The sequence below is a fragment of the Eurypyga helias genome, unplaced genomic scaffold (genome assembly GCF_000690775.1).
Source record: "Eurypyga helias isolate BGI_N326 unplaced genomic scaffold, ASM69077v1 scaffold13447, whole genome shotgun sequence".
NCBI classification, from domain to species: Eukaryota; Metazoa; Chordata; class Aves; order Eurypygiformes; family Eurypygidae; genus Eurypyga; species Eurypyga helias.
The window spans coordinates 91,816-107,884 of record NW_010259897.1 but is presented as its reverse complement, the minus strand read 5'-3'; the positions used below and the strand labels follow the sequence as shown (position 1 = coordinate 107,884).

The 16,069-nt window shown below is 38.8% G+C and overlaps 1 protein-coding gene across 2 annotated transcripts in view; it reads right to left on the bottom strand.

Annotated features, from left to right (window-relative positions):
• Window positions 1-1,179: 1,179 nt before the first annotated feature.
• PEX5L (peroxisomal biogenesis factor 5-like) overlaps window positions 1,180-16,069 on the bottom strand; it is a 38,807-nt gene continuing 23,917 nt past the window's right edge. For both annotated transcript variants that reach the window (XM_010154824.1, XM_010154825.1), the window contains 8 exons: window positions 13,591-13,686; window positions 7,458-7,574; window positions 6,391-6,534; window positions 5,480-5,550; window positions 4,102-4,299; window positions 2,636-2,801; window positions 2,107-2,264; window positions 1,180-1,384 (listed from right to left, as the gene is read on the bottom strand). In XM_010154824.1, the coding sequence (XP_010153126.1) occupies window positions 1,180-1,384; window positions 2,107-2,264; window positions 2,636-2,801; window positions 4,102-4,299; window positions 5,480-5,550; window positions 6,391-6,534; window positions 7,458-7,574; window positions 13,591-13,686 (1,155 nt within the window). The remainder of the gene's footprint in view (window positions 1,385-2,106; window positions 2,265-2,635; window positions 2,802-4,101; window positions 4,300-5,479; window positions 5,551-6,390; window positions 6,535-7,457; window positions 7,575-13,590; window positions 13,687-16,069) is intronic.

Sequence of the window (16,069 nt, the reverse complement as noted above, 5' to 3'; positions counted from 1 at the left end):
TATGGACCAGTTTTTTCAGGGAAAATTTCTTCTTGAGCATGGCTTGCAGGCATTGACTTCTATAAAGGATTTTTCCTTATTTGCAATAAAGATCTGTGGCTTATGTTCTGAAATGACATAATTCACATACAACATGTATGTGCATGCACATGCGTGTATGTGTGTAGTACCTGATGGATGCATAATAGAATCATCTTTCTAACAGATATAACAGTTTATGCTGTATTTGCATTTTTTTAAATATAAGAATATTGAAAACCCTCTCATCACGTTTCGGGAAATGATATTTGGTCCTCTATGCCAACAAGGCTATCCCGCACATTCCGTTGTTAGTGACTAAAATAAAAGCATAGCAGTATTTTACAAAAAGAACGATTAAAGTGCGTAAGTACATAGATAGGTGCAGATCCTGCTGTGAGCTCCTTTGCAGCAGACATGCTCTGTCTGAGATCAAGGATACCCAGTTTAAACAACAACAATTCTAGTGCAAATTACTGCTTCTGCTGGCAACACTTGGCCTTCCCGTATGTATTTGACCTAGTTCGTAGACCTCCATGCACAGAGTTCCTCTCAATCTTGCACACGGTTTACAACTCTGCAAGCCTGCAGAATTGGGCCCAAATTAATCGAGGTACCTTTGGAAGCCAAAATGTTCTTGACTGCCAACTAATAAATACATTCAAACCCAAATACACCCATTGAACATGCATCTATTTTCAGAGCTGTGGTAAAAATGGACCTTGAGAAGACGTTTCGATGAAGATAGGGAATCCACGTTGTGGGGCAAAGAGATGTCGACATGGTGCGATGAGCTGCTAAGCAGGATCCTCGGATGCATTGCTTGCCATTCTCGTGTGCAATAACAGTTATCTAGGGTTATTCTTAATATATTTTTCTTTGTAGAGCTGTGTATATAGAGAGAGATATAGCTTGCATGGGATGAGGATTCTTCAGGAATGGCTACTTCGTCAGGCCTGTGTCCGTTTAGCCGCAGCTCATTTCAGTTCTTTGAGTTTGAATTTATTTACAATGTTTTGTGCTTTTGAACTTTTCCTTTTGAATAATGTCCGAGAGAATTCCCCTACTGATCTACAGCCGTGAAAACGTGGTCTTTTTGAGATGAGTAATAAAAAGAGTTTTCTGTTTCCTAATACAACTTAATCGATTTGTGGATACTTATTACGGCTCTAGGTTGAAAGCTCTTAACAGAATGTCTAGATCACCCACATTGGCAGCTTGAAATAGTTCTGGCTGGTCCATCATGGACAGAGCAATTCGAAGTGCTGCCCAAATATTGCCTGACAGAGCAGGATGGGGTACCTGTTGTTGATTCCTGCTCTTTCTTTGCAAACTGAGAGCAGTGAGAAAATTGCTGACAGCCTCTCTGTGGGGAAGAAGGGAAAAACAATATAATCTGCTTAACAACTAGAGTAAAACTTTTTGAAGTTCTATGCTAGACTCAAGTGTATTATTTTACAGTGCAGTTCATCAGTCTCTTTGTATTCTTGCTTGGTTTCTTTTAAATAAGTGGACGTGGCTTGTAGTAATGCCGAGCTGAGTCTATTCATACATCTGGGGATATTGTCTTCAATGCTGTGTCCCCTTCATCTTAAGCTGGCTGCTGGGACCCTGGAATATCACCCTTGATTCCTGAAGGGTGTACGGAAAGTGGTTTTGAGGGCATTACCTGCTTGAAGCAGTGTCACTGAAATTTCCCTTCTGAAGATAGGCTTTTTTATTTTCATTCAGAAAAGCTCTCAGGCACAGGACTAAGTTTAAGTGTGAGAACAATCCCACTGATTGTAATAATAGTACTTGCACTTCCAGCTACAAAAAAATGCTTGAGTAGCTTGCTGAATGAGGGATTTATATTATTTTAACACAAATTAAGTATATCTGTTACATAGAATTTGTGGCTCTAAGAAAAGTATTGTTACCTTGCTAGTCCTTTGTAAAAAATAAATACAAAATTTTACAATAACTACGATCATTTAGCTATATTCTGATTTTTTTTTTTTCCTCCTTAGATAACTCCAGTTAGAAAATGAATTTTTACTTGGTAGTTATGATCCCCGACTTGTTTGTTTACACATTTTTGTAACTTACCTGTATGCGCCTAGGTTGATGCAACTTATCCCTAAATTGTATCTGGACCTGATGAAGCCAGGTTGTATTTCTAGAGCACGTGTGTAGGCTTCGACAGCTTCTTCGCTTCTATCCCCGTTGGCCAAGGTTGCTCCAAGACGGTTCCATAATGTGTAGTCCTGGTGAGAAAACATGTTTTCTACCATAGGTGTCAAAAAGGACATAATAGCTCATTTTTGCTTGCAACACTAGAAGTACTTCAGTAAATAACAGCATCATAACTTCTCTTAATTGACATGGAATGTGAGGTTCTGACTCATGATTATAGGCAACTTTATATAACTAGTACAATTAATGAGCACACAGCTAGAAATTGGACATGTATAAATCTGCTTCTAAATGGGACTGTCTTGTAATTAACATTTCTATTTCAGGTATTAAAATTTTAATGACTGAAGTGACATATCATTAATATTAGACTGATCAAAAGGGGAGAAAAAAAATGGCCTGTAAAGCCAAATTCTTAAAAATGTAAAAGCGTAAGATGTACCTCTGGTCGAACAGTTAAAGCAGCACTAAATGCATCTATTGCTCTGTTAAATTCTCCATTCAAGTGGAAAAGAACTCCGAGTCCCGTCTGCAAGTCAGGATCTATCATATCACCATTCTGGTGAGCAGCCTCCAGGTACAAATCCTTTACTTCTTCGAGTAATGAGCTAGACAAGGGTGAAAAATAACTTAACGTTTCATCTTACAGCTCTGAGCAAATACTGCAATATTGATTGCACATCCAGAAATTAAAATCCTTATCTTTGATTTATCAAAAGTGAGGTGATCCTAAAATTTGAAAATAAGCTTCTTTGACTCCATCATGGCAAAGATTTACTTCCAGGTGCTGTTGTAAACACAAGTCTGGAATAAAAAGTTCACCTGTATAATGAAGTCCACGTGCAGCTATGAACCCAACAGAGATAACATAAAGGCTTATTAAAGCTATTAAAATGAGATGTGTATCTCGGACGTAAGAGAGTTCTTTATTGGCAAAACCAGTAGTCATTCTTAAGAGAAACGCATCAAGTGACTAGCCAAGACCCCTGAAAAAGGATGCCAGAATTTAAGACTTCTGCACCCACTGTAGGTTTCATAACACCTTTGCAATGACACCAGCAGATGTCAGTGGGATGAAGCCACAGTAAAATAACACACTTGGCAATTAAGCAGAACTTGCATATTTTATATTTGCTTACACTGAATGATCTTGCCAAGCCAGGGCTTGGAAGTGATAAGAGTAAAACATAAGGCCAGACTTAGATACCTAAACCCTAGTGTTTCAGGTATGTAAGCCATGTTTATGCCTTTAAGGACACGCATCTCCCAGATCAGAGATATTTATAGGTGTCATGAAGAAGGGCTGTCAACTCATGAGTTTTTTGTCATTTACAACGGCTCCAGCTCCCACTGCAGTGTGCTAGGCTGATGCCAGAGAAACTGGCCACCCTAGCTCTTTGGATAGAACCAGAATGGCTGTTTAACGAGCAGAAGCTACCTCCCAGTATTCTCAGTGACCTGAAGCCATGTCCCATTGCAAAATGGCTATCATTCCTGGATTCTAGTGGCTTGGTTGGGATACAGGAAATATGGTGAACGGTAGGAAGAAAACACATGTAAAGCAAGATACAGGCCTGGTATGGATTTGGAAGCAGCTGAAGAATGAGGATGTGGGAATACAGTGGCAGCAGGCAGGGTCAGTGGAAAGTGATGGGAGTTGAGGGGAAGCATCTCTTCTGAATTGTTTAGGTTTGTGGTTTTTTATTTTTTTTTTTCCTTAACTTCCAGGAACGGCATAAGATGTAGCCTTCAGTGGCTAAACCAAATGCCCTGTGTTGGCTTCCCTCTCCTGCCCCTAGAGACAGTGAGTCTTCCATCACAGGAAACAGGCTGGACTGTCACAGAGGAAGGGTGCACAGCATGCACCATCATTTCTAGTGCTGTCATTAACATTTACACTGCGTTTACCTTTCTTCTGATGTCTTAGACGTTCTCCTGGTAAGTGCTGGGGACCCTTTTTTGCTTTTCACTATATACTTGTATTTTGGATTTTGCTTTATCCAGTTTCTTAAAGCTTGATAGGCTTCTTGTTGATGGCCAGTGTTAGTATAACTTACAGCCAGGGCCATCAGAGCTTTTAGGTTGTTTGGCTGTAGTTCCAAGCACCTAGGCAGAAAATAAAAATATATTGAGGTGGGTTTTTTATATAGCCACACACAGTTCTTGAATCCTGCCCAAATAATATGTGTAAAAAATCACTCACCCAAGTAAGATCTACCCAATAATACTTTTAAAGAACAAACTGGCTTTGCTGTGCTGAGTGCAATGTGCTTATGTATATGTGCATACGTGCACGCACGTTGCTGTGCACGGGCACATATGTACATGGATGTATGCACACAAGTTTTGTTTTCATCCCTGTGGTTATGAGTAGATGTAGGTAGATTCATTTTTCTAGTATCTGTCTAGCAAACAAAGAAGCTTTATGTAAATTCATGTGAACAGTTTAATATGGTTTGCAGCTATACAAGAAAGTATTTTGAAGACACAATTTCTTCCATCCTTATGAAGCCTCTCAGTCATCGTGAATTCTGATTGTCTTTCGTAAAGCTGGAGCCATTCAAGTCAAGTCGTCTTTCTGTGGTTAAACACCATTAACTGAGAACAGAATCTAGTCTATTTTGTGAACATCACTGTTGCTTGTTGCAAAACTGTGGGGATGGGCAAGCCCTGAATCAGGCAACCCCTTGGGTTTCTCTCCAGGTAAGCTGATAAGTTATATATAATCAAGCTGGAGTATCCTTAGGTGAAATGACTCAATGGGTAACTTGATGGAGAGGGTACTTGCTTCAAACAGAAACATGAAAACCCACTACAGAAAGATAATAATAATGCTGACATTTTTGAAGTGACATTTTACATACAAGCATACTGTGATCTTCACATCTCTGTTAACCTCAGTTTAATATTCAGCAGCCGAAAGAAGCTCATTCCAATTAAGAAAACCACTTAATTAAAGAACAGATCACAGAAATTATGACAAGTGGCTAGAATATTAAAAAGGCACTTTATTTGCATTATGCCTAATTCATGTTTATCAGGCCATGTAACTTTTCTTTCGTAAAACTACTTAAATTTCTCGATTAAATATTGCACTTATTTAATCAAACAGCAATATTATTACTAGTCATCCCTCTGAAGCCGCTGGGAAGATGTCTATATCTATGTCAATGCTTTACTTAGTTAAGTAGATGTTCCATGTTACAAGGTAGGTATGATAGATACACCTGGGCCTCAATTACTCAGTACTCATCAGACCCCTCAGTTAGCAATTATCTTCATCTACCTTTGGAGGGCGACAATGGCTGCCTGCTCATTTTCATTCTCTGCCTGTGTTATACCCAGGAGCTGCCAGGCCTGCAAAAATAATCATCATTGTGTTATTCTGTTATATATACCCAACTGTAAGCAGAGTTACAATTAATAATCACTGTTAAGCAGCTGGGTGAATAAGAATAGCAGATCTGTCCAGCACTAACTACAGATTTTCCTATGGCGTGCATCCCAACAGTACAAGTCAGTGCAGTTCTGAATATCTTTGGGCCTGATGATAGTTATAATCAGTAAATGCAAAGGCATTCTATCACTGTACGATTACATGCTGATTTCTTGAATTACTGTATATTTTAGATGTGGCTAGAAATTTATGGAAAATGGTGAAGAACAATTATCAAGTTTTACAGGCTTAAGAGATTCTAGAGGGCCTGGGGATTCTCTCTGCTTTTCAAAACGCTGCTGCTTAATTTATTGTAGCAATAGATTTAAAGAGATCTAGATGCTTGCACTGTAAATATTTTTCATGTTTCAGAGAAAACAGACTTTAAATATACACACTGAAAACATCAGTAATGCAGAAATTGCTGTAACTTTTAAAAAATTGTCAACATTCATCTTGCGTCAAAAATGTTGATCTTTTCAACAGCAGTGTTTAAAAGTTAGTTTGAAGACATCGGGAAAAGAAGTGAAGGCTTGAAAGGTAGTCTCTTTTGAATGCTATAATTTCAAGAATACATTCTCATTTTATGAAGACCTCACCTTCATCTATTTCAAAGCACACACTATTCCAAAACCACCGTTAGTGTTCAATGTTTCAGTCAGCCGTGACTCGCTAAGGTTTGAGCCCCGAAAGCATTCCCTCACTGCACTCTAAAGGAAGTCACTTTATCTTTTATCAGTAAAAGGCACATGAGTGACTACCTCTGCATCATTGGGTTCTTGTAGAATAGCAGCCTCCAGGTACAAGATTGTAACTGGCAGGTCACCTTCTTTCATTTTTTTCAGTCCTTCCTCAAAAGCACCGGGCCAGTCTTTGAAGGGATTCTCAGTATGGAAATAATAACCCTGGGGAAGAGAGATAACGGGTCCATGATGAAGCATTGTAGCAAGGAATGGCAACTCTATAAAATTAAATGACTCGCTATTTTCCAGATGGATATAAACATCCTTTGTTCTATGAAAACGGCGTGAGCTCCCCCATGAAATTTCAATGACAAGAAGAGTAAAAAAATCAGCATCACTGGATTTTATGTTTCTGCTCTCTTTATTTTCACTTTAGGTCTAAAGTTATACTCATTGGTACTTAAGTTGGGTTCTCCTGCTCCCATCAGAGAGAACGGCAACAACTCACACTGACTGCAATAACATCAGAAGCATGAGCCCAGTATGTCCAATTCTGATGGTAAAGGGCACACATCAAGGAGTTGAGTCCCTGCAGTGCCTGTAATCTGATGTCTGTTCAGTTCAAACGCTGAAATCTTCATTAACCTTCAAGATACAGAGCAGTGTTGCAAGTACTTCAGTTTTTTAGTATTTAATTAAATTTTGACTTTCTTTTCCTGCCACTGCAGTGTTAAAGGATGTATGGCAATATCAGCTGCAGAACATAAATCAAATTAAAACATACAGTGGAGAGAATGAAAGAGAGACAGAATCTCTATAATTTCTGTCCTCAAGGGTGTTTGAATGTGCCAGTCCAGATGTTTTTATTTGGTGCTTTCCTCAAGTTCCTGTCTGCTGAAGTGCCCATAATCCATTTTCCTTTGGGGTCCTTGCAGCTGAATTTAGGCACAGTGCAAGTCTAAGTGTATTCTCACCCTGGCGAGGTGTTTTAGGTCTACCCTGCTCACAGACAGTCTGGGAGGATGAGCTCTTTTGGGTAAAACTAGCTTCCATGTCCCAAGTGTTTGCTTGGCTTCCCGTGAACAGCTGAGGCTCATCTCAGAGTTTCACAGGAAGGATGTACTGCATTAACAAGATTGTGTTACCTTCTCAATGGTTGAGATGGTGACTTGCCCTGGTGCTTCTTGGTTCTCTGAAATCCAGTTTCTGCGAGCCATTTCTTCCCATTCTGCTTGCATTTTATCCCAAAACTCTGTATCTGACTAGAATAAAAAGAGGAAAAAAAGAGAAGAAAGTGAACAACAGAAAGTTTAAATAAAACTGTAAGCTATTAATTTCTTTCCACCAGGGTCTGAGCCTGGCATTTCTGCTGAGCACTATTAATTCTATTAATAATCATACTGACTGAAATGCTACAGCACAAATTTGGAATTCCATGTAATTAAATTTCATCTCTTGTATTGGAATACATTTTGTCAACAGAAAACTCTTTATCTCAGAGGCAGCGTATGTTCTCCTTGAAGCAGGATTTGCAGCAGCTTACCCTGAGTCTTCTTGATGCTAGCAGCAAATAGTCACACAACGTTTGAACAAAATGAATGCTGCTAGTCCCTGGCCAAAAATTAAAAAAAAAGAAAGAAAACCAGGAAAAAATCAACTAAGCAAGAAAGCCAAAGAAAAACAATAGATAAAACAGTTTAAAAGAAAAAAGATCCCACTTTGGTATATTCAGCATCATTTGCAACCATGTAAAGGGGCAGTGGCAAAGCTTGGACAGAGGGTGTTTACACAAGAGAATTAATACAGATGGGGCTTTTTGACATAGGGGAAAAATCCTAATATTGCATCATATGCTGTGCTGGTGAGAGGAATCTGTAATAGATTATAAAATCGTACAGTAAGATTAACATTCAGCTGAAAGACGAGGGGAAAATGCATATGTGAGAGGAAGAGAAACGATGAAAAGGCTTTTCAGCAAAGGCAAGGCACGTTGCCTGTCTAGAAATCTAACAGGCATTTCCCTTTGGCTTTTACTGCAGCGTGTGCCCCTGATAGCCAGCACTTCCTTCCAGGAGACTCAGAATTGTCTGAATTGTGCAATTATTGGATCTGTGAAGGTGGAAAGACTTTCACTGGGAAACCAACGTGAATCATTTGCTCCTGGAGAGGAGATCCCACTCCTTGCAATAGAATCGAACAGAACATGACAACTCTGTTACAGAACAACTTCCAAGGTTTCAAAATTTGCTTTCATTCCAAACTTCATGGCAATACAGTCTCTTAAATAGTTGTGAGATTGTGCTGAAATGTCCGGCTAGGGTTTGAAAGGGCCAGGATAATGAATCAGATCACTCCCTCTTTTACTCTTATCAGCCATGACCAGAGGCACTTGAATCCCTTAAACTATCCTGTTCAAGAGATGGCTCTGTAAATGTTTTGCATTCCCTGCAAATCTGTTCTGCATTGAAGAAAAATATCACTTCACCATGGTTTTACTAGCCGTAATTTTGAGATTCAGGATGAAGTAAGGGAGTGAAAATTTCCCCTTCCTAAACACTAATATTAAGACTACTCAAAAGTAATTAGTAATGCCTTTTAAACCACATTCATTTATAGAACCAATTATATATAGATACATAGATGTATATGAGTTTATATTGGAATTTTTGCTTACGTTTTTCTCACAAAAATCCCGTATGAATCAATGGTTTGGAAATAAATGACATTTCTACAGATCGTAAGCAAGCATATAAGTGGTTTTGGGTCTCAAGTTCAAATTCTGCTGCTTAATTACATATTTTTAATTCACGCGGTGGTTCACTGTGTGCATACTCCACTCAAAAAGCTGATGAATTACTGTGCATTTAAGTAGCCATGTTTAACGTGTGTATAGTGAGTGGAGGAAAGATCTAATAGGGAGAAGACCTGCTTTCACTATGAAGTCTTCCAACTCTTTGCATGCTACTGGTTGGGGACCAGCACCCAAGTGTTATTTTGCAACTATAAGCCAAGATTTGCTTGTTTGGGCCAAATGGGCTCAAGTCCCAGCTAGAGCTTTCCAAGTACATCCAGTTTGCGAGCGGGTTTCGGAAACTGGTACAGCAAAGCTGCCCTGAACAACTGGGTCGTGCAGAGTCATGGCACCTGATAAAATGCTGTAATGTTGCCATGACAAAATGTGAAGAGCAGAGCAGTTTCACATCCTTGAGAAAGAGGACCATAAATACAACGCAGTCTTTGTTACAAATATAACGCAGTCTATTTCAGTTGTCTTCAGCCATTTTTTCACTAACTTCAGTGGCAGGAGGGTTAAATTGATATTGTTTCTGAAAATCTGGCTTTAGATCAAAGTCCTAGATCTAATTTAAACTCTGCGTGCTATGTGACTGGTGCCAATTACTTCATTTCAATGTGTTTGCTACCTTAATGCTGGGGAATTACTTGGAACTTAGGAAAAGTTTTCAGACCAGCTGAACACATTTGACATGTTCTCAGATCATCTGCAGCAGTTAAGTGGAATGACAAGCAGGGAAAATGTTTGTACATCTGACTCCTTCCAAGCAGAATATTCTGCATTTTGTCAAAGAGCTTATTTTTACTCTTATTTGTTTAATGCTTCAGCATATTTTTAAAAACTGGGAGGCAAACTATTTCCAGGCTCTTTACTTCCTACAATGCAGGGAAGGGGAGTGGGGTGTACTTTCTGAATGTAACTGGCTAGTTTCTAGATTTACCTATTTTCAAAACTTCTAAGTGTAGAACTTGTCCTGTCCTGTACTGACAAAAATTATTTTGCACTCTTCCTTCTTGACCAGTGCATAAGAAAGAAAGGTTCTGTGGTGGTTCTTTTCTTGAATTACCGCACCAACATAGTCTTCAGTGTGAAAGACATGGTAAGTTAAACTTCCGTGCTAGTACCTAAGATTTCCTTAGCTCTCTCTTCTCAGAACAAAATTTGAAGTATGCTTTTTCAGTAAAGTTTAGAGATAAAAGACATTTATCAAGGCCAAGATTCTCATTGTGGTTTGAGAGTACCAAGTAAAACGCATCTGAGTGACTCAAGCTCCTGGATCCCAGTTTCAAATGTGGCTTAAGCAGTCTTAGGCACATCCAAGAGGGATGTCAAAATCATGGGACAGGAATACCACAGGTACAGAAAGGATTCTAACCGCTAACTCGTGGGAGCCACAAAACTGATGATTCTGAACTGTTTTCTTAGGCTAGAATAAATTAATCCCATTATCTTCCTACTATTGTCACATAACTTACCTGTAATATGTTATGATGCTTCATAACTGTATATTTTACAGCTCATGTGACATGGTGGTGTAAATAAAATGATGCTGAGAGAACAGCTCCAGATTTCTTTTGCGTAAGCCCACAAAACAGTGTGGCATCTGCAGTTTAATCTCTACATCAAAGAAATATCAAAATTGCCCTTTTTCCATCTCTGAGACATTTCTCAGTTGAAAGGTTTTGCACTTTTTGGTTTCATGTTTATTTATTCTAGCTCATTACAAATAGGTTAGTGGATGATAAAACAATCGTTTTAACAGAATATAGGTACAGGATGTATCTGAACCCCCATGCTGGCACTTTTAAAAAATTCAAAAATACCAGGTTTTGGTAAAATGCATCTAATTATTAAATTACATTAAAACATATTTGGCATGGCCCTTGGAAATCACAAAGACTCTAGGCTTTTGGTGCTTCCCTCACGTGCATAGCAAAGGGAAGAGGCAAAAATCAAATCCAGTTTCCAGAAAGACAGAAAAAGTAGCCAAGTCCACAAGCACCTTATCACTGCAAGGGAATCTCTGCCCTCTCTAGTAAAAAAGCTAATTTACTTACCTTTTTATTCTTAAGAGATTCCCGAATGGCATAGACATCTTTAAACCTTCTTAAGAAAGAATTACCTCACAGATTTTCATTAATCTCAACGTTTGACATCTTAAAACCATTCCCAAAGCTCTCAAGTGAATCCTGGGTGGAGGATAAAGTTTGGTGTCTTCATTTATTGAATTGTTAATTAATTCCTTTCAAACTAGGCCGCAAAGAAGCTGAGATCTGCTTCCTTTTCTTGATCAGTCTTCTGGCTAATCTTACCACTTGGAGCATTCCCAGTTGCAGAACATTGCAGAAACAGCCAAAGCCGAAAGATGAATTTTTGAACTGTATCTGTTCTCTGCTTAAGAAAACACTAATCTTTCTGAGATGGGCTGCAATTTATTTCAATCTCTCTAGCTTTCTTACCACTTCATTTTAGCTAGGATGAAAATTCTACTCTTTTCATATGCAAATGGAAATAACTGCTCTATAAGGTCTTGAAGAATCCTTTCCTTTATGTTGTAACTACCTGGTCCAAGTTTCTATTTTAAGCAGAAAGAATAACTTAAGACTGCCAGCTACACAGTTAGGGAAACGTTTCATTAGATTCTTTTTAAAATCTGTTTTTGAGACTACATTGAAGCATTTGAACAACTTGTCTTTGTTGCCTCAGAATGACCTCTTAATGTGTAGGGCCTTTCTCACAATAGATTCTCCTCATTGCTTTACTCTGTAAAGTAATTCAATAACGCCTCTGAATCTGTAGTTGGCCTCAGCTCATTTTTCTTTCTGCTGAATGTCTGGGAACTCGCCATCACGCGTGGTTTCTGGCAATTGCAAGAGTACTGACATCATTTGCTTAACCACTAACCTTAATGCAGGGATGTTCATCATCAGATTCCCTGTGTCGCAATCACAGTTTACAGCACATGTCACACCTTAAGAGCCAGCCTGCAACGCAATTAGGAGCATCTAGAGCATTTTAAGCAGTGGCAATCTGAAAAAAAGTCTCTCCTTTCCTGCCAGGAGCAAATGTGTATGATGTGTGACATCAAAAAATGTATTGTGCATCATCAGCAGTTGTTTATAAAGAACCTATTTGAGCAGGAAAAACAATGTACTCAGAAAATACAAGAAAAATGTATTCAGCCTATATTTTGTAAAACAGCTCACTTACTGATTGTGTCCATTTAGCCTTGTTCGCTGAGACAAGAATTTTTTGGTGTGCAGTGAGATTCTAAGAAGCCATGGTAAAAACCATACAGTCTTACCTTACCATGTCACCAAGAGCCCCTACAAGTCAAGGTTCTTAAATAAGAAACTCTGTTTCTAGCTAGAAGCCAGCATGTGATTTCAGCCTAGTTTTCTTTGTAATCAACCAGCATTAATGTAGAATAGTTCATCTGCCAATAGTGGCATTACAGTGCTATAAAACTTGAGTTAGAGGACTATTAAAATGGAGACACTAAAACTTAAATTTAAACCCCAAATATCCCTGAACTGTTCTAGAAGTTTGGAGACTAATGAGGCTGCAGTTCAGGCTAAAAATAATCAGTTCTGAGGAATCGGTTTCACAGCCTCAGCCTCTCCACCCTAAAAACTCATTTCAGTGGCTGTTATGTAATCCTGCCTGAACTTTTGTCCTTAGTGGGATGCAGCTGCCTTGGCTCTCCATGGCAATGGGATTTTGAAGGGTTACCAACTGAACCCCTGGGAAGATATGATGCTCAATATTGATGCTTATATCTAATTTTGCATTGGCTTCAGTTTAAAAACCTGTGTGCCACCCTGTCTCTAGGCAGGATGAGTCCTTCAACTGGGACTAGTGCTGTAGGACAAAACTAAGAGGCTTTTTTCATGTTGGAAGTTTAGTAGTTAATGGGAAAACCAGAAGTGCAATAGGAGAACTATCCAAATACTTGCACCTTTTCAAACTAGATTGATCTGTCAGGAAAATAGAGTACTCCTGTGTTTACATTCTGCCACTGATTATAGCAATGTGTTGGTGCACAGTTACTGCTGTACATCCATTAGAGCAGGAGTTCATTGTGATTATCAATGATTCTGAATTCCAGTTTCACTGTGGAGAATCAGTTTCTGCCTGAGCTGAAATAACTGATTGCACGTATTCAGTTGCTGGGGAAAATAAGTTTCACTCTTATACTGTAAGTTTGGAAGCACTTACATTTATGGGGAATTTTTCTTGAGCCACTTGCTATAGCAATAAAAATCAAGCTTAAAAAGTTGATTCTGTCTAATCTTCATCTATAGCTAAGGTTATTATTCTTTTTTAAGCAAGATTCTACTATTTTAAATGAGCAACTCCAGGAAATGTGTCTTTTCTCTGCTTTAAATAATCCAGTTCCAACTTTCTCCTATACTTGTGCTGCAAGACAAATACAAAATCCATAGAACATTAGCTGAAAATGAAAACAGTAAATGAAGAAATACCTCAACAGCTGCCTTTGCTCTTTCAAATTCCTCCTCCAGGGAGTGATTTCTGGATAGAAGAGGCCCTCCCCAACGCTGCTCCTTAGTTGATCGTGCCTAAAAAATACAAGAATACATCAGAAAGAGATGATCTACACTATGCCACATGTCTGAGTTATTTCCTTAATTGCCTAGAGCTCCAAGTGGCCTTTTTCTTGGGCAAAACTAGTTGTGTCCCTGCATGAATTCCTCTGAGTTCTCTTACATTGTAGCAGAGATCATTCCTTATGGGAAGCAGAGTAATTTGTCTTTTCCAGACTTTTCTTCTTACTCAAGATGCGAGAAAGATGAGACATACAAGAAAAGACAATGCAAGAGTTGGGCCACAAAGGGAAGAGCTGGCTATTTTGTATAAGACTTTCACCTCCTCCTGTATTATGACTGTGGCAACACATTCCGCTCACTATGCTCCAGGAAGAAAACATCTCATTTTCTCTGTACATTTTGTGTTTTTCTTTCAGGTTCTGTTTTGGGATCATATTGGAGAGCCCAGTTTACTGTGGATTTCACTGGAAGGACAAATCCTTCTTACAGTCAGCAGCTCTCTTTTCTGTGCCTTACTATCAGTCAATCCCATTGGAAGTACATAACAAGTTTCTCCCTGTTCCTTTAATAAAAACACTTTATTTATATTTTTTTTTTTTTGCACAAAAGGCACAGAACAAAACCAAAGACTATTCAATAATGGCATAAAAAAGCACAAAGTGGCCTAATCATGCTAAACAGAGCACTGACTGCTAATCCCTTCCCTCATGTTTGTTAGAGGTTAAACTCATTAGCCATTTGCCTCACTATGGTCCCAATTGCATTAATTTACATGATTATATTTCTGATGACTGTATTTGTAACATGAATTTCAATGAGGCACATTGCTAAAAGACTAATTTTGCTCATGCCCATTGGGCTGTGTCTGCGAGTGTTGGAATGTGCACTGCTGGGATGCAACATACAGTATATTCCTGGGCTTTTGGTCATGTGTCATGCATGGCCGAACATGGATGTCTGCACGTGTACACACATGGGTTTTTGCCTAGAAAGCTGACATTCGTTTGTTGGTCTAGCCCTAAAGTTTCGGTTTTGTTCCTCGAGTCTTTGGTCTCTGGGGTAGAGATCGATGAGTGAAACTTATGCTGGGTTGGTGATACACATGCAGTCAGCAAAGAGTGATACAGGACAGTTTCACTGAGAAGCACGTGGGGGAGGGCACTCTGTGCAGTGTTCTGTGTTGGCTTCTGGATGTTGCTGCATGCGCCAGGAAGCACGGAGCCTCAGGGAAGGCTGACGCTGAGGAGAGTGGTTTCTGTTTTCATATCTACCACCTCTGGTCCATGTTGTTTGGAATTTTATTTTTTCCTTTGGTGAGGCCAGGAAAAGGTTTCAGGCTGTCACTGAGAACATACCAAACCCCAGTCCTTTACACTAAACAGTTATTTTACTGATGAATAGAATTCACGGCAGAAGAGAGAACTGGTTCAAGTCCTCTGTTTGTATATCACATAACGTTTGTCACTCAGCATCCACAGGATGAAGCTGATGTTCCACACAGAATAATTGGAGGTTGCTTGGAATGTGTCTTTGAGGAACGTGCTTGGATTTAATGTAAAGTTATCAAGAGAGCTTAATCTTATCACCTTGTTTGCAAATTTGTTTAATTGTCCTCCTTGTTTCTCTTATTAATTTAAATTTCTGTTTCTAACTATCACATCTTATTCTTTTTCCAGTAGTTTAAAGCACTTTTTAGTACCCCTTATTGTCTCTGTGGAAAGATACTGGTGAGTTTAATCAGCCTTTAATTGTCTTTTAAGTGTTATAAAGAGACTGAGATCTTAAATTATCTCATTATGAGGCATTTTATTCAGATTTCAACCTTGTTTTGTCTCTCTTACTTTTCTTCTTTATTTTTATAGCCATACAGAAAACTCAAGTGAACCTATATTCCAGTACCTGTCTTGCCATTTCTCTATACAGAAACCAGGTAACCTCCTATCTCCAACTAATTAGGTCTGTTTCTACACACTCTTCTTGCCGCAGCACCGCACAGGGAGCACTCGTGTTGACATCCTCGTACACACTGAGCCTTAGATTCTTTTCAAACTGCCTTCCAGCAGAGTGTTGTAACTAGAGCCTGCCGCCTCCTTCTGAAATGTATGATTTTTCAAGCAACAGTGTTGGAATATGTATTTATATAGGTGTCTTGGTCACCAGCTCGTTTTTATAACTCCCTTATTTAAATTTGTTTCATTCCACTGTTGCATCATATGCTAATTTTATCAGGCATGGCTTGCATATTTATTTTCAGACTAATAATATGGAAGATCATGGTTTCTCTTTGGAATCACAGAAGAATCCCTGTGTGATTACAATTCCCAGTAAATAACTACTGTTCTTGAGAACCTAAGTTAGTTTTAATCTGTTTAACAGCTGCTTGATTCATATCGTG